Source organism: Moschus berezovskii, chromosome 24 (assembly GCF_049115385.1).
Source record: "Moschus berezovskii isolate FMDL1 chromosome 24, NW_MosBer_1.0, whole genome shotgun sequence".
Classification (NCBI taxonomy): Eukaryota; Metazoa; Chordata; class Mammalia; order Artiodactyla; family Moschidae; genus Moschus; species Moschus berezovskii.
The window spans coordinates 47,285,071-47,304,818 of record NC_142483.1 but is presented as its reverse complement, the minus strand read 5'-3'; the positions used below and the strand labels follow the sequence as shown (position 1 = coordinate 47,304,818).

General features: G+C 42.0%; 1 protein-coding gene across 4 annotated transcripts in view; it reads right to left on the bottom strand.

Annotated features, from left to right (window-relative positions):
• Window positions 1-19,748, bottom strand: part of ULK4 (unc-51 like kinase 4) — a 514,736-nt gene that overhangs the window by 315,619 nt on the left and 179,369 nt on the right. For all 4 annotated transcript variants that reach the window (XR_008684254.2, XM_055414560.2, XM_055414559.2 and 1 more), the window contains one exon: window positions 15,488-15,580. Coding sequence is in view for 3 of the 4 variants with exons in the window: in XM_055414560.2 (XP_055270535.2) it covers window positions 15,488-15,580 (93 nt within the window). In the remaining variant the exon portion in view is untranslated. The remainder of the gene's footprint in view (window positions 1-15,487; window positions 15,581-19,748) is intronic.

The window sequence follows — 19,748 nt, the reverse complement described above, 5'->3', positions numbered from 1 at the left end:
CAAGTGCAAAATTACAAAAAGGCATTAAATTGATGAGTCAAAACTCAAAGACGCCAATAAGTATTCCCTTTAAATCCTGAAGGTAACGATCCAGCCTGTGGTGGCTGGGTAAAGAAATGGAAAAATGTTGATTATCGTAGAGAATACAGTAGACTGCTTTGGCAGCACACCTATATATACATGAAAAGTCAAGTGTTCCGCTGAAGGACATCAAGGTGTGGGTCGTACCCATGTCCACGACTGCCGTCGAGTCACGGGCTCTGACACACTCACCCTAGAACCACCCACAGGGAAGTTTCTCATCTCACTGGCACACAGGCCACTTCAAGCTTTCGCCTCCTCACAGAACAGGCTAGAAGAGGTCACCGTGGACTCACACATCCTAAAGGGTCTGCACAAACCCCACAGGAAAGTTTCTCTATGCAGCTGAGTCACTCCCTAATAATGATGGTGACCTGAGGAGGCTGCCACTGAACCACGGGTAAACTACTTGGGAGGCTCGGAATGCAGCCCTAGAATTCGCATTATGCTCTGATGGCCCAAGCTAGACTCCTGTGCTAAAAGAACTGTGGATGTGAGCAGAGCTCTCTTCACAATGCTGTCGTGTCATCTCCACAATGGCCACAGAGTCTGCAGAACAGTCTCTGGCTGTGTCTAGGGGCCAAGGAAGCCTAGGGCTCTTGACAGTGAAGAGCTGAGGCAGAGCTGACCAGCGACCCATGGGCTGCATGCACCGTCCACCACTGAAGGGTTGCGTCAAGCTGCACCGGGAAAGACACAGAGAATCACAGGCCCAAACTGGTCTCAAATGCTTGAGTCTGAGCAAGTCACGAGCAGGTGATAAAACATGGCCAAGGGCACAGTACGCCTGAGATTCAACCAACATTCTATGGTAAGATATGTTTCTAGACAGAAAATATCTGTTCTAGATAGAAGGCCCAGGCTAAAAAACACCTCTCAGCAGGGTTCATGAGAGGACTGAGCTCCGTCCTATCTGAAGGAGCTAAGAATAAATAGTAATTCTGAACACGCTTCAACAGTCTATTATGGGGAACGTAACACATTTTTCACCGGGAAAATAAGGTCTTAATTTTTCAAAGGCAAGTGTGAAAAGTGTGTTTGTGTGTGTGTGTTCAGTCATGTCCAACTCTCTGTGACCCCATGGGCTGTAGTCTGCCAGGCTCCTCTGTCCCTGAGGATTCTCCAGGCAAGAATACTAGAGTGGGGTGCTCTTTCCTTCTGCAGGGAAGCTTCCTGACCCAAGGACTGAACCTGCATCTCCGGCATCAGTCGGTGGATTCTTTACCACCTGGGAATCAAGCAAGTATAAAAAGAGGAACTCATAAAAATGAAAATTACAATAATCACAGTAACATTTACCATTTTACTCTCTACCTTAAATCAGGGGGAAAAGGGAGAGCAACAAATGACAACAGCCCCAAAGAGAAATATGTAAACAGCATAGAGGTTTAGTACAGTATTACTATTGCTTTTATAAATATTCTAAAAATAGGAATACAGAACATAGTTTCCAGTTACCCAAATAAGAATTCAATACCTTCACCTCTCAATTCACTGATCAACACTTCCAAACTCTTTTCTAATCTCCCCACCTCAAGTACCCAGTTTCTAGACAGATTACTAACTGCACCACTTTAAAAGTCTCATTTTTAAGCATCCCAAACACAGAGCATCACTGCCCAGCTCCCCAGCTCAACTACCCTGTGCCTGTGCATGAGGTTCTAACACCTGTCCCTGAGGGGACACTGCACGGGCTACCCCCTAGGAGACAAGGTATCAGTCTACCAAGGCGGGGCTCACTCTGTGGCTTCACCCACTTTACCCTTACTATGAGATCGAGGGCTGGGAAACTATTCTAGTAAAGGGACACAAACAAATACTTTTGGCTTTGCAGATCATGTGGTCTCTTTCAAAACTACCCAACCCTGCCACCGTAGCACAAAAGCAGCCACAAACAATAAACAAACGGGGAAGTGCGGCCCGTGTTCTGCTATTGTTGTTACTGTCATTCAGTCGTACCGTCACGTCCGACTCTCTGTGGCCCCATGGACTGCAGCACGCCAGGCCTCCCTGTCCTTCACCATCTCTGGGAGTTTGCTCAAACGCATGACCACTGAGTTGGTGATATCATCCAACCATCTCACCCTCTGTCGCCTCCTTATCCTCCTGCCCTCAATCTTTCACAGCGTCAGGGTCTTTATTAATAATCCTTTATTTACAAAAGCAGGTGGGCTGGATTTGGCCCCTGAATTGTAGCTTATCAACTTAGGCACTTAGATCATCCTCATCAACAGAGAAATATCACTAAAATATTTAGAACAAGCCAAAAACTGTTTGACACCGAATTGTCCTCCAGCTCCCCATTGTTCAGCTCTGCTTTATAGCAGAACTCTTTTTAGAATTACCGATGCTCCCTGCTTCCACCATCACTCTCTCCTCAGTGAACCGCCCCCGCTCCAGGCTTTTGCCCCTGAATGCCACTAAAAATAAGCCCTACGATATTACTCCTGCTGCCAGCTCATCCTCATCTTACTGACACTTGAGGCAGCACTGACACTGTTGTTTTTCCCTTCACCTGAAAGTCCAAGAAAAACAGAGGCTCACTTCCTTCATTAGGATGCTAGCATTAACACAGCTATTCAACTCCCTCACCTCAATCTTACATGCTGTCACCTTCCCAAGAAGCCTTGACCATCCTCTCAAAAACAGCTGACCCCACCCATCACCCTCCACTCTCTAACCCTGCTTTTCATTATTCTGTACACAGGGTTTTTAAGTTGATTTCCTTGTTAATTCTGCTACCCTTCAGGCATTCCTAAAGCTCCATGAGAATCAGAAGCGTGTATGTTTCACCCAACTCAGAGAACACAACTACTTGCACGGTGACTCAGTGAATGAAAAAATATTAACTATTCCTGTACACAGAAAAATATCAGAGCAGATTCTGCCCCAAAGTTCCATAATTCTACAATGGAAATAAACTGCAAAACTTCAACAGACTTTGTGAAGAAGAGAAAAGATACAAATGAATTTTGTTGTGGGCAAGTAAGGAACTACTTCAGGAGAAAATGTTAGGTAGCTTTTTGTTAAAGATCTCTGAACATCTATTTAAATAAAGAAGGAAGGAACTGTGAGTTATTGTTGATTGCAGACCACAAAACCTCAGGCACTGCCCCATCAGAGACTTCAACTAAATGCTGGCTTCCAATATGACAAGCGTGGTTCAAGCTCAGACACCATGTGACCAGACACATTGGCCTGTTGGGTTCTTGGTCAGGACCCAGTTGCCACTCTGTAAGGAAAGCTGTCACTGAACCCATGCAAGCCAGAGGAGGATAACTGAAGTGAATATGCCTCCAGTGTGGCTTCCCAGGTGGTGCAAGTGGTAAAAAATCATCTACTAATGCTGGAGACACAGGTTCGATTCCTGGGTCAGGCAGATTCCCTGGAGGAGGAAATGGCTATCCACTTCAGTATTACTGCATGGGATATACCATGGACAGAGGAGCCTGGCGGGCTCCATGGGGTTGCAAAAGAGTCAAACACCACTGAGCAATAGAGGGCACACAAAACACAAGTCTCCAGCACGCAGGGCTGCTATGGGAATATGGAGTCAAGAGATTAAGCTGTTTCTAAGGACAGAGATGAACAGTCTCAGTGGACCCAGCTGACCCCCATACAATAAAGTTAGGCAAAGGAATGTGCACCAAGTCAGCAGGAACTTAGGGAAAATCTCTGCGATGAGGAACAGTGGAAGAACATAAGCAGAAGTGCTACCACTACCTACACTAGGAAAAGGAAAGATGTTTTTAAAAGGTCAAAACGGATTTGAATCAATTACAACCGATCTTCCTCACAAATCACAAAGGAAAATAGATGGCCATGGATCAAACTCCTGAAGTTTTAGGCTGGTATCTTTCCCTGGTGGCTCGGCTGGTAAAGAACCCGCCTGCCAATGCAGGAGACGCAAGAGAGGCAGGTTCAATCCCCAGGTAGGGAAGATCCCCTGGAGAAGTGGCAACCTGCTCCAATATCCTGGAAAATCCCATGGATAGAGGAGGCTGGTGGGTTACAGTCCATGGGGTCACAAAGAGTTGGACACGACTGAGCACACACAGACACACACAATCCTTCCGTAAATTCTATCAGAATACTGGGATGGAGGGAGAGAATTTAATACTCCATGAGGGTTTACATAAAGACTTACATCAGTTCCTGTAGGAGACAGGATGATCAGCTATCTCATAATTAACATGAGGAAGGATTCTAACCCTGTTCAGTTCAGTTCAGTCACTCAGTCGTGTCCGACTCTCTGCGACCCCATGAATCACAGCACGCCAGGCCTCCCTGTCCATCACCAACTCCCGGAGTACACTCAAACTCATGTCCATTGAGTTGGTGATGCCATCCAGCCATCTCATTCTCTGTCGTCCCCTTCTCCTCCTGCCCCCAACCTTTCCCAGCATCAGAGTCTTTTCCAGTGAGTCAACTCGTCGCATGAGGTGGCCAAAGTATTGCAGTTTCAGTAGCCGTGGTTTAAGTCACGAGCAGAAGACAGTCCACAATCCCGGAGGCAGAGGAAAGGAAGAGGTCAGGAATCAGGAAATGACTAACCAGAATTGTGCCAGGAGCGGCCTCAGTGATGAAAACAGACAGAGGAGAACCAGAGGCTAATGATGATGGCAGAGGGAAACAAAGAAAACGCCTGAGGCGCCACGGTAAGAGCCACATAGCACCAAAGACAGCGACAGCGGGACGATCGTACCAGGAACATGGCACAAAGAGCTTAAAACAATCTGACTTCAAAGGACACTGTTGTATTCACTTGGGTATCTTTTAAAAAGTGGCTCTGCTGGATAGTACAAAGGACAGTGGACCAGGAGGTCTAGATCCAAACTCTGATCTTCTCTGAATCGACTATGCGGTCTGGGGCATCCAAACTCCCTCTGAGGGCCTCACTTGCCTCACGTGTACAATGAAGACATCAGGATGCTAACCAGGTCTTTTTATTCTGAATTTTTGAGACTCTTTGCCACCCATGGACTGTAGCTCTCCAGGCTCCTCTGTCCATGGCATTCTCCAGGCAAGAATACTGGAGTGGATTGTCACTCCCTTCTCCAGGGAATCTTCCTGACCCAGGGACTGAACCCAGGTTTCCCGCAGAGCAGGCAGATTCTTTACTGACTGAGCCACCAGGGAAGCCCAAGATGTCTCGCCAACTCTGGAGGGAAGGCCCCTCCCAGGGCTTGCCTTTCCAATGCAAACCAACCAAACCTCCACCAGCCCCTTCATACAAAGCTCTTAAACTCCAGGCCACTACTTCCCTGCCCTTATCATCCCAGGGCCAGGTTCCGGGAAAGAAGAGACAAACCCCTCACCTCAGAGCCCAGTGAAGTTAGTCAAGCAGCCAAACCTAAGCCAGCTCACCCACTCCTTCCCCTGTGAACTACAACACAGGCTCTTGCCCATGTTTTCCTCTCCCCTCCTCTGCCTCCTGACAACTGCCTCTGTTGCTTCCCCACATGGCTGCCCATGGCATGGGGTACCCCCTCTGCTTGGAATCTGTCAGTATAAAACATTAACTTTTTGAGGGTCGTCATCTCCTTGTCTGTTGGTTTCACCAATCAAGAATAATTTTAGGCACCTCGAAAAGTATATCATGAATAATAAAAAAAAAACTCCCAGGTTAAAAAAAAATGTAATATACGTTTTAAAACATTCAGATGATCTCCCCAAAGTCCCATACAGCACTAATGTTCTAATATTTCTTTCCAGAGGTTAGGGTTCACATGAATAAAGACAAAAAAGTTCTATTCCCTCAGTTCAGGGATCAGGAAACATTTTCTGAAAAGGGCTAGAAAGTATATATTTTAGGCTTTGCCATACACAAGGTCTCTGGGCCTCTTATTCTTCTGTGTTGGTAAGTTGCACGAATCTTTAAAAATGTAATCACCACTCTTACTTCGCAGGTTCTGGCCCTGTGGGCCACAGCTTGTGAATCTCTGCTTCAGACAACAAGGGGAAGCCTGCGGATAAGGATGTCTTGTGAAACCCAGAAAGGTTTACTGAAGCCCTACTCAGTTTTACCACCACTCTATACTGTTAACAACTGGAGAACTGCACTTTTAAAGGTGTACAATAAACTAGAGTTTAGAACCACTTAGAAGTGGTTGACTTGTAAATGTCACACCAAAAAAGTAAGCTGAAACCATCCACTTCTGATCGTGAAATAGCTGCTAAGTAGTCATGCAACCCTGAATTCACATCTGCATTGAAAGAAAGGATCCTTGTGTTGAAAGAACCATCCTGGCTAAAATCTAGGAGTCACAAACTTCACAGGGTCACAAAATTTAAAAATTGTTCACAAGGAAAGCAGCGAGACATTCTAATACACTTATACGCTGTGGATTTCTCTAGAACCAAACAATATAATATGAATACATTCAAGTGTAAAATCTTTTGTAAGGATGGAAGGTATGTTTCACTTTCAAAAAACAGCTAACAGCGGTGGGAAATGGATTCAGGACGGCAGAGCAGGAGAGTGCAGTGCTCACCTTCCCTCACAAACACATCAAAAATACATCTACACGGGGAGCAATTCTCCCTGGAAGGAAACTGGAAACCGGCAGAAAGACTCCTGGACAACCAAAGCTGCAATAAAGATGCACACGTAATTGGGCAGGGAGGGAAGAAAAGTGATCAGGTAGGGACCTGTGCCAAGGGAGGGGATGCAGAGTAAAGGGGAGGATCCACAGGTGGAGACCCGCCCTGGGGAAAAGGGGCTCTGAGCCGCTGATTGAGTGCGCCAACCCTGGGGTCCTACCCAGGGGAGACAAGACTCTGGCCAGTTGGAGGGTCACTGGGATGAACAGGAGGGCTGTGGGAAGCCTGGCCTCCAAGCGTGCACAAGCATGGGCTGGCCTGCCCTGGAAGCAGGATGAAGAGAGCAGACTAAGGATAAAGGGGACCTGGAGACTGCTTCCGAGAGGAGGCAAGAGAAACAACTGCTGGAGTCTCCACAGGCGGTGCTTCAGAGATAGGTCTGACCTCTGTCCGGAGCTGACAGGAGCCAGGAGCCCCCACGGGACCCTCCAGCTTCAGCACTGCCCCTCTCTGGGACAAGGGTCCCAGTGCCAGCAACCCAGAAGGCACACACTTAAAGGGAAAGAGCTAGTTCCCACCTGACCATCAGGGCTTCAGCTCTACAACGTGGGATCAGACCCTGCCCCTGTTAGGGTGGCCACAGCCACTGAGCAGCGGGGAAGTCCCACCTCACATCTGGCTCCAGCTCTAGCCTCTCCATCTCCAGCCCCCACCCCTGCCAAGGACAGAGGTGTGAGCACACACTGAGGAAAGATGTGATTTCTGTCCATGTCAAATTCAGATCTCCCACGAGAGGCCCTGGGCGCACACAGTCTGCCTAGGGAGGTTCCCATATAAGGACAGCACTTCAAGATGGCAATTTGTACATGTTGCGCCTAAATTTATAGAGGCAGAATAAGTTAAGCAAAATGAAAAGGCAAAGAAACAAGTCTCAAATGAAAGACAAAAGACACCCCTGAAAAAAATACTTCATCAGATAAAAATTCAAAGTAATGAATTTTTTTCAATGAATAATAAAACTGTTAACCAGATTAAGGAAAAGAATAGATGAACACAGTGAGAATTTTAATAAAGAATTAGAAAATATGAGAAGGATGCAACCAGAAATAAAGAATTAAATAAGTGAAATAGTGAAATAAAAAACACTAAAAGGAGTGAATAGCAGTCCTATACAAAAGAATGCAAAAAGTAATTTGGAATACAGAAGATGGAAATCACCCTCAGAAAGACAAAAAAACAAACAAAAAAAAAGGGAACAGCTGAAGAGATTTGTAGAACAACATTAAACACACAATATTCACATTATAGAGGTCTCACAAAGAGAAAAGGTGATCAAAAATGCATTTGAGGAATTATACCTGAAAACTTGAAGAAGAAAAGAGATATACAGGTACAGGAACCAAGGAGAGTCCCAACCAAGAAGAACCCAAACAAATCCAAATGAAGACATAATTAAAATGGCAAAAATTAAAGATAGGGGAGGGGAAGAGGGACACTTACATTGCATTTTCTGTTGACCAGATTTTCTGTTGACCAGATCCTAACAATACCCCCATTTTCCAGATGAGGGAACTTAGGTTCAGTCAGGTTAAGAAACTGTGTCAAAATTATACAGCTAGTTAGGTTAAATTCCTTTAGGTGCTTCCATAACCTCCTGGATATGACTGTACCCTGAAATTGTTACATAGTCTTATGAAAGCCTAGGGTAGGGACCACCCTGGCAGCTAGTGGTTAAGAATTTGCCTTCCAATGAAGGGGGTGAGGGTTTGATCCCTGGTCAGGAAGCTAAGATCCCACATGACTCACCATCAAAAAATCGAAACACAAAGCAGAAGTAGTAGTGTAAAAATTCAATAAAGACTTTGAAAATGGTCCACATTAAAAAAAAAAAAAATCTTAAAAAAGAAAGAATATGGGGGTAACTATGGCTGATTCTTGTTGATATATGCCAGAAAATCACAAAATTCTGTAAAGCAATTATCCTTCAATTAAAAAAAAAAAAGAAAGTCTATTGATAAATCTGTTTCCTCCACTAAACTCTAAGCACTTAGAGGGTGGTAAGAACTTTACGTCAATTATCACTTGTCCTAGCATCATTCAATGGTTGCTGAGCAGATATTTGATGAGTGAGTGAATGAGTGAACAAAAGAACCAAAAACCAGTGAGGGAAGTCAGGGGAAGACTGGTGCCATAAGGTAGGAGGTCCCAAGAACTTCCTCTAAGAGACCACTAAAGTTCCTTTTTTCTTAAGGGCATTTTTTTTTTAAATCTTGCCATAACACAAAGGGCTCTAACAATTTTTAAGCAAACTAAAATGATAATTCTTACACAACATATTTTTTCTAATTCATGGAAAGAGTTAAACATTGCTCCAAAAGAACTCAAGAAGTTAAAATTTAATTTGTCTGCTATGGAAGATTTGCTGAAAGCTGATGAGCTCTTAATGGAAACACGCTTCTGGGTGTTACTCTCTCTGAGAGCAATGGCTTGGTGCACCCTACTGTAAAATTAAGGTGAGAGAAGACGGCAGAGCTCTGGGGAGTTCACACCTTCTATCAGACAGGAAAACTGAAAAAAATTTACCTTCCTGCTATAAACCCAGGAATAAGCTAGATTCACCAGGGCCCTGTGGTGGTTGTTTTTTTTTGTTTTTATCATGCTCTTGGCCCTTATTTGAAGGGGAACAATAAATTCTCAATTGTACTATGGCTAAGTTTTTGAAGACCTCTTCATTGGCTGAGAATACCATAAAATAAGAACAATTAAAAAATAAATGTTGCACTTGACATAAAATGATTTCATGTTCCTATACTTACTGCTTGGTTCTCTAAACTCTTAATATGTACAGTCTAAATGACTATCCTTTTAAGAACATGATGCTAAAGGATCTAATACATTTATAAAAAATGGTTCATACTTATTTTTATATTACTAGAAACCTACTTACACATAAACCACTACAATATTGTAATTAGCCTCCAATTAAATAAATTAAAAAAAACACAGATAAAAAATTAAGGCATCTACTCTTGATATGCACTGAAAAACAAAGCATTTTGCCTAAAAAAACCACTACTACCAAGTCACTGGGGAAGATCTTATAGGTTAATGAGTTACTGTTTTAGGCATTTGCCCAAATTAGGGGTGGGTGACACCTGTTTCAGGCCTAGCCCTTTGTTTTGGTGATGGTAAGCAATTAAACATAGAACAATCATAAAAATTAATCACCTATTAGATCACAAATAAAATCAAATAATAAAAATTGGAAATAGAACACTTTATACAATCTGGTCACAATGCAAACTAGAAACAAATAACGGACAAATTTCACATATCAGACTGGCAAAGACGAAACACTTATCTACACTAATTCAATAAAATTTTAGCAAAAATTGCACTCTCACACACCTTTGGTACAGTCTAGACTGGGGGTAATTTGGCAACACCTTTAAAATTACAAATGCTTAGACCAGGGATTCCTGAAATTGTTTGCAGATTGTAATCACCTGCTAGGCTTCAAAGCTACTGTTGCCTGTGTCCAGTCTTAGAGAATGTGATTTAATTGGCCTGGAATAAGGCCTGGGTTTCAGACTTTTTAAAGATCCCCAGATGATATTATGTACCCTGGAGTGAAAAAATTACACTTCTCATTATTTGTCTTATGCATATATGTTCACAAATATGATAAATAACCTACCTCATCAATTGCAGCTTTGTTTTATAATACCAATTCATTAGAAAAACAGAAATGTTCACCAAAAAATGACAAAATATTGAATATGCATAAAATGTAATACTATGTATCTGTTTTTTTAAAAAAGTACAGATTGCATGAGAATTATATCTCAACAAAGCTGTTACACATATTTTTGGAAAGAAGTGAAGAATGGTGCAGTCAGTATGTGAAAGACACACACAAACTGGTCAAAAAGTGGCTATCTTCTGGGGTAAAAATATGCTTTTCTATGTAAATTCCTTCAAATAATAAAATTTGAAATGCAGTCTGTATTACCTCTTAAAATACATTTTTAAAATTAAAATGAAACATAAAATCAGTCTGGTCATATTATTCTCCACACAAACAGAATCTTCATCAGCTAACAGTCCAAGGGACATAAGGGGAAATTTTGGAACGATGGAAATACTCTATCTTGATCATGATGATAATTCCACAGTTGAGTATGTTTCTCAAAACTCAGAGACCTGCATACCTAAGATGCATGCATTTTACTGAATAGAAACTTATACTTCAGTAAAACCTGACGCTAAAAAAATTTTTAAAGCTTATGTGACAACCAGACCTCTTGACCAATGCTAGCAGGAATGTAAATTGGTAAAACCAATAAGGAAAACTGCTTGGTAATATCTACTGGATCTGTGCAAGCACAAGTTCTGGGAGCCAGTACTTCCACTCTAGAATGAACTCAATGGAGACACATACACAGATCCACCAAGGAGCACATATAGTAATACTCATGGTCATGCTACTCACGACAGAAAAAAAAAAAATAGGAACAGTGCAGACATTGTTAAAAGTAAAACTGGATTAGCAGACTGTAGTGTATTTGTACAATGGACAGCCAGGCAGGAAGTTTCCCTTTGAAGAGTGGCACTGCCAAGACCAAGAACTGATGGCAAAGAGCATGAGCAAAAAGCAAAATACAAATGGCCCTTAACCATATAAAGAAATATTCAACTTCACTCATGAAAAGGAAAATGCAAATAAAAATTACAAGGGAATAACCTATCTCATCACACTGGCACATTCCAAAATTTAACAACGAATTATGATGGCAGGGTTGTAGGGAACCAGGCATCCTCAAAAAAATCCTTTGAAGATGCAAAATGGTAAAATCTCCACAAAGGGCAGGGGCTTCTCCAGCTGGTAAAGAATCTGCCTGCCAATGCAGGAGATGCAAGAGACACAAGTTCAATCTCTGGGTCAGGAAGATTCACTGGAGGAGGAAATGACAACCCACTCCAGTATTCTTGCCTGGAAAATCCCACAGACAGAGGAGCCTGGTGGGCTACAGTCCATGGGGTAGCAAAGAGTTGGATACGACTGAATGAACACACACAGGACACATATAGGGCAACGTGGCCAAATCTTAAGAAAAAAAATATTTTAAGTGCATTTATTTTTTGATACACAAATACAATAGCTACAGATTTATCCTGTAAGAAGTACATGCATACTAAAAAATGATGCATGAATAAGATTGTTCATTGTTTGCTCTATCAAAGGACTGATAGAGCAAACGATGTGGAACAACCCACATCTATCTATTAGACATCAATGAGATGAAGCATGCTACATCCATACAATGGAAGTCTTTATAACTGTAAAACACAATGTGGAAGCTCTCTATGTATCCATAAAGAAACAAAATTGGGGGAAAAAAGTCACAGGGTAGAAAAACATACCTAATATGCTATTTGTGTGTGAAAGGGAGAAATGAGAAAATACACAGTGCTGTTAGTTTGCCTTCGGACATAAAATGAATAAAAGTAGTCAAACCACGCAGGATATAATAGGAAGATGAGGAAAGGACACAGTGGACAGAGGAAGGAACTGCTCTTCTCGGCATATTGTATCTTTTCCCCAAACGGAAATTTATTACCCATTTCAAAATCTTGGACTGAAAAATCATTTTTTGGAAAAAAAAGAAAGAAAGAAAGAAAGAAAATCTACTTAGGGAAATAAAAACTTTCTTTCCCCCACCCCCACTTTAAGGTGTATGAACAGATTTTTGCAAGATGCACACAGGCTGGTAGGACCCATAGGATCTAGGACCTCCATTCAGAAAGATGGGGGAGAGGGAGAGAGCAGGTGGGTGGCAATAAGCCTGTAATACTTTGCTCTTGACCTCTGGAGCCTCAGTCAAAATCAACATAGGACAGCTCTTATTTTTATATAGTTTCAAGAGAAAAGGCAAACAGAAGAGAATAGTGAATATAGAAAGAGACCCTACAAAAGGCAAAAGTGATTATTAAATGAGGTTTGGGGGTGATACATAACTTCAATTTACAAAATTTTTAGGATATTTTTGTAGAACAATATTCAAAATGAATCTTACTCTGTCAAACTGTTACACACTTGCATTTATTATAGCTGTAACATAATTTAATTTTAAAATCATTGTTCTCATTTTAAAACTTACTTTCTTAGGCTGAAATCTTTGCACATATATGCATTTTTCTCTAGAATAGATATTTAGAAGTAGAACTGAAGGTTGAAAGCTATGCACTTTTCACAATTTAATTATAGTGAATAAATATTAAGAGGTTCCAGATTACCAGTAGATAAGTAAAAGCAAAATAAAACAAAATCCCATTTCCATCCGTAAGTTGGCAAAGATTGCCGGTGTGAATAAATACTGATATAAAAAGATATTCAAATAATTTTGATATATGAAAAACCAAATTTTGGTAAAACACATACCCAATGATACTATCTATGACTGTTTAAAATTTGACCACTAAAAAGAGAAGCTATTTCAGTATATTCACATTGAATTTAAATAGCCCCTCAAAAGTTCAAGAAGGACACCCACCAAAATAATAATAAGTATTAGCCCTGGCAAAGATTTGTGTATCAGTGGTGGGGAATAAGGAAGCCCAGGGTACCTCTTGGTTATATTATTGGAATTTAATATAAAGACAAGATACTCAATATTAATCATGCAAAGAAAACAAACAAAAAAGTTTATAAAAATTAATCCCCTGAATTCTACTTGTAAATCTTTTTTCAAAAGAATAAACTGACTTCTAAACCTAGGGTCTAATCATTTTAAAATAAAAAGATTTTAGGTCATCAATTATCTGTTTCTACCTCACTAGACTTTTTCCCCTCAATATAAAAAATTCAGATGCATTTAATAAAGAATTGGCAAGAAGAGAAAGTAGTCTTGAAAACATGTCTCATGAATGAGCAAGAGTCAACTTAAAAGGAAATACAATCCATTCAATCTAATGAAGGGATAAAATTAGTGCATAATTTTACCACTTGGTATGGAAGGTCCAGGAAAGAAACAACTATCTGAATTTGGCTTTAATTTCTAACACAGATTCACTCTTCAGACTTAAATTTCTTCTGTAGAAAGAGAGAATGGTGCCTTCTAAATCAGAAATTTTGGAAGACTCATTGGACAGAGTTTTGAAAGGGTACAGAAACACAGGATTAAGAACTGCTAATACTTTGGCCACCTCATGCGACGAGTTGACTCACTGGAAAACAGTCTGACGCTGGGAGGGATTGGGGGTGGGAGGAGATGAGGACGACAGAGAATGAGATGGCTGGATGGCATCACCGACTCAATGGACATGAGTTTGAGTGAACTCCAGGAGTTGGTGATGGATAGGGAGGCCTGGCGTGCTGTGATTTATGGGGTCGCTAAGAGTCGGACTCGACTGAGCGACTGAACTGAACTGAACTGAAGGATATAAAAGGGTTACTTAAGTGTTCTCCTAGTTCTTTTACAATGTGACACCCAGACTACACGGTCACATTTATATGTCACTCTCTGGAAATGAACATGGCCACCCACAGGACGCGGGCCTGAGAGCTGCAATAGCCCTGGCACTGTGGCCAACGTGTGACTGGGTCAAGGTACATGCCAGGCATGGCACACCCCCTGCAAAGGTTGTCTTAGTTCAGACTGCCACTCAATATGGATACTCTACAAAGAGCCTTTCTTGTCCAGCATTAATGGTAGTTCATCACTACGTACAGATGTAAGAGGTGGACCATAAAGAAGGCTGAGCACCAAAGAACTGATGCTTTTGAACTGTGGTGTTGGAGAAGACTCTTGAGAGTCCCTTGGATAACAGCAAGATCAAACAAGTCAATCCTAAAGGAAATCAACCCTTAATATTCATTGGAAGGATAGATTCTGAAGCTCCAATACTCTGGCCACCTGATAAGAGCAGACTCATCAGAAAAGACCCTGACACTGGGAAAGACTGAGAGCAGAAGGGGGCAACAGAGGATGAAATGGTTGGGTGGCACCACTGACTCAATGGACATGAGCTTGAGCAAATTCTGGGAGACGATAAAGGAAAGGGAAGTCTGGTGTGCTACAGTCCATGGGGTCACAAAGAGTCAGACAAGACTGAGTGACTGAACAAAAACAACATCACCACTATGCAGGACTGGTAAACAGCAGACTGGCTGAAATCCAGGTGGTTGCAACTGTGTGATTTAGTTCTTTAAGAAAGACTGAAGGACAGCTCTACAGGTGCACTGTACCTACAGGTACAGGATCCAAACCCCCAGGGTCAGACATCAGTCACACAACCCACACAATCAAAATCAGTGTTCTTTGAAAGCAACAACTCTTCTCCTGCCCTTCTGCAGACCTGGGTGCTCTTTGACCAGTTCTTTCTTGCAAGACTGAAGCAGTTGCCGCTGTTCTAGCAACTAATTTGGTGTCATCACAGATGGTGTCTTCCATAAAGGCAAAAAGCTTTCAACTACTCAATGAAAGTATGTCAACTTAAAATAGTTGAAAAGTTACAGTCAATAAATATGACAGGGACTTAATAAATAACTGTTCAGTACAATGAGGTGACAACTGAGTTTTTTAAAAGTACATGTGTTAGTATTTTCTCTTCAAAGAACTTATAATCTTAGAGCATTATGGATTCCACAATATGCAAACTCCAGCAAAGAATAAAAATATGAGAACAGAATCCAAAACACCATAGATCACAGATATTACAAGCCATAAAACATGAAAATTTATCACTTTGGTAACTTAAACTCAATTCTTGTATAATCTCATCATCTTTAACATTTTTCAGAACACATAAAATTCACTTTATAGACAAGAAACAAAGAAATCAAAGTCTGAAGTGACAGTACCTGGTAAAAGTTGGGTTGTGCTCAGTCATGGCAACCAGCAGCTTCAGAGCATATGCTGGTACAGGGTCCGGCTCTGTGAGGATGTGTTCATACCTGAAAGGATAACATGATTAAAAAACACTCCGTGCTTTTCTCATTGTAAGTTTTCTCTGATCAACAGAAACAATATTCCATGAGTTTCTAACATGTTTCACAAAAAAGCAGATATTGAAATAAATGTATGAGCTATACCTGCACTTGCCAGTGGTGGTCAGTGATGACACTGACCTACCAGAGCATGGGTGCTGGGAAGATTCAATGCAACAACTCAGCTAAAATGATCAGTACAGTCTACCCCCACAGTAAGAGACTCAGAAATTTTAGCCTTTGTGTTGGGTCTCACGAAACTACCTCACATACAGAGATTCTAGAGGACTTATGAGACCCACGTATGGTTGCACTCATCATATAGACTTAGTACAACAAAGGCACAGAGCTAAGTCATAAGGGGGACAGACACGGGTGGAGCTGGAAGATTCCCTGTGCAAGCTTCCTTATCCTCTCCCCCTTCCACAAGGGGTCACACAGCATGCTCTTTCTCCCAGCTATGAAACTGCAGCATATATGTGTGATGCTACCACCCAAGGAAGTACATTACAGACAAATGGGACCAAGGTATTTATTGCGTGGGGCTGGTCACACAGGCAACCTCAGTTTAGGCACTTAGTCACGTCTGACTCTTTGTAATCCCATAGACTGCAGCACATCTGGCTTCCCTGTCCATCACCAACTCCTGGAGCTTGCTCAAACTCCTGTCCATCAAGTCAGTGATGCCTTTCAACTGTAGCAACCTTGGTCATCCCCTTCTCCTCCTGCCTTCAATCTTTCCCAGCAGCAGGGTCTTTTCCAGTAAGTCAGTTCTTCGCATTTGGTGGCCAAAGTATTGGAGATCCGGAATCAGTCCTTCCAATGAATATTCGGGACTGGTTTGATATCCTTGCAGTCCAAGGCACACTCAAGAGTTTTCTCTAACACCACAGTTCAAAAGAATTCTTCAGTGCTCAGCTTTCTTTATGGTCCAACACCCACATCCATACATGACTACTGGAAAAACCATAGCTTTGACTAGATGGACCTTTGTTGGCAAAGTAATATCTCTGCTTTTTAATGTGCTGTCTACGTTGGTCATAGCTTCTCTTCCAAGGAACAAACTGTCTTTTAATTTCATGGCTGCAGTCACCATCTGCAGTGATTTTGGAGCCCAAGAAAATAAAGTCTCTCACTGTTTCCCTTGTTTCCCCGGATGGTCTTCATCACTGCCTCCTGCAGTGTCACGAACCTCTGTCCATAGTTCTTAAGGTCCTCTATCAGATCTAACCCCTTGAATCTGTCTGTCACTTCCACTGTATAATCATAAGGGATTTGATTTAGGTCATACCTGAATGGCCTAGTGGTTTTCCCTACGTTCTTCAATTTAAGTCTAAATTTGGCAATAAGAAGTTCATGATCTGAGTCACAGTCAGCTCCCAGTCTTGTTTTTGCTGACTGTATAGAGCTTCTCCATCTTTGGCTGCAAAGAATATAATCAATCTGATTTCAGTATTGACCATCTGGTGATGTCCATGTGTAGAGTCATCTCTTGTGTTGCTGGAAGAGGGTATTTGCTATGACCAGTACATTCTCTTGGCAAAACTCTGATAGCCTTTGCCCTGCCTCATTTTGTACTCCAAGGCCAAATTTCCTGTTACTCCAGTTATCTGTTGACTTCCTACTTTTTGCATTCCAGTCCCCCATGATGAAAAGGACATCTTTTTTGGATGTTAGTTCTAGAAGATCTTGCAGGTCCATCATAAAACCGTTCAACTTCAGCTTCTTCAGCATGTAGCTGGGGCACAGACTTGGATTACATAGGCAGTCTAACATGTATCAAAGTCCTGCTGCTGCTGCTGCTAAGTCACTTCAGTCATGTCCGACTCTGTGTGACCCCATAGACGGAAGCCCACCAGGCTCCCCCGTCCCTGGGATTCTCCAGGCAAGAACACGGAGTGGGTTGCCGTTTCCTTCTCCAATGTGTGAAAGTGAAGTCACTCAGTCATGTCCGACCCATAGCGACCCCAAGGACTGCAGCCTACCAGGTCCTCCATCCATGGGATTTTCTCGGCGAGAGTACTGGAGTGGCTTGCCATTGCCTTCTCTGGTATCAAAGTCCTAGACTTCCCAAATGGAAGCAGGCATCTGGCATAAACCATACCATCTGCACAGACAGTTGAGACACAGTGGACTACATACCCTGATTAGCTAAACACTGACTGGCAGCTCTCTGGGAGCCTAGCTCCAAGATGGCAGCCAAGGGCCAACCTCGCAAGCAGACCTTTCTCAGAAGAGCAGTCTCAGGCCTGCTATGTCAACTGTTTTCTACACTGCGTGCTTATTTACACCTTAGAACCTGAAATGAAAAGTATCACCACAGATCATAAAACTCAAAATGCCATCATCAGAAGTTTCCACAACAGAGTCAGGCTGTGCTCTCATGTTATTTGCTATTAACAGAAAAAAAGGTGGACTAAACACTGTGTCTGACCTACTTAGGTTGAGCTATGCAGTAAACAGCCCCATGCAGATGCTCAATTACTAAGCGCTGAATGAATGAGTGAACAGATAGACTAACCCATCAACTTCACAACATAACTCTCTGAAACAACTAACAAGGAGGCAAGACGTCTCCAAAAATCCAAAATGTGTATTTAAAATTCCACGATGTGGAGCGAAAGCTTTATCATCTAAAGAACAGGGCCCTAGGCTCTTACTCAGAGCCTATTTACTCTCATTTTGGAAATCATTGCATAATAAGCTTAATTATGCAGCCCCTGCGCCCACAATGATTAAAAAAAAAAAAAGCCAAGTAAAGGGAGGAAAGGGACTATTACAGAAAGGCAACCCGAGAATTAAAAGAAGTGCAGCTTGAAAGCATAGGAAACACGAAAGAAAGTAAACCCAAGCCTAGCAGAGAGCAGTTCAGGGAGCGTTTAACACAGAGGAAGCAGGCGCTCGGTCCCCAGTGGGACCTGAGAGCCCATTATACACCATAATGTTCAACATGGGGGCAGTGAATCAAGGAAATGTTCAAGTGGCTAGACTGCTCTGTTTAAAGAGTCAGAAACTACCATAGTTTAGTAATTTTTCTTATGAAGTATTTTTAAATTGTAGCAATTAGAGATTTGCCCGTGTATGATAAAGATAGAAGACAACGAGGGTGAAATGATTTGGGAGAATGGCATTGAAACATGTATATTATCATATGTGAAACGAATCGCCAGTCCAAGTTTGATGCATGACACAGGATGCTCGGGGCTGGTGTACTGGGATGAACCAGAGGGATGGGATGGGGAGGGAGGTGGGAGGGGGGTTCAAGATGGGGAACACATGTACACCCGGGGCAGATTCATGTCAATGTACAGCAAAACCAATACAATAATGTAAAGTAATTAGCCTCCAATTAAAATAAATAAATTAAAAATAAAATAAAAATAAAGGGGAGGAAAAAGACAAAACACCAATCGTTCATGATAAAATCATAAATAAAACAGTAATAAAGAGAATGCTAAAAAATACAGCAAAACCACACATAAGTAATTTTAAGAATGAAAAAAAAAATAAATTGATGAAAGTAAGACATTCTATCATATGAAAAACACAAAAATTAAGGAACATTTTTGGAGGTGAAAAAAATGTATTTGTAAAGCTTACAATTCAGAATTTTTTCAAAAGAGGAACAACACAGCATTATCCCTTTCTCTAACAGTTTTATGAAATAAAAAGCTCTTATCCTAAATTGGTGACACCCAAGCCTACCTTTAGATTCAGTGATTCGCTAGGTGGGCTCACAGAACTCAGAAAAGTTGTTGTATTCCTAAGTACGGTTTCTTACAGAGAAAGGATAACTGGTTGAAATCCACAGAGATGAAAGACATAGGGTAGAGTCCAGGGGGACCAGGTACAAGCTTCTCATTGTCCTCTCTCAGTGGACCTGTGTGGACAGGGCTCAGTCCTCCCAGCAGCAATGTGTGGTAGCATATGTGAAGTACTCAAAGCCAGGAAAGCACAGGCATGCAGGGTTTTATTAGGGGTCAGTTCCTTAGGCATAGAGTACGGTAGTGACTGACCTCTGTCTCCAGCCCCTTCGGGAGTCAGAGTCAAAATGCCCCACTGTAATTCACACTGTTATCCAGAAATGTCTGGCATGGCTCAAGGCCCCAAGGATACAGAGACTCTCTTATCTGGC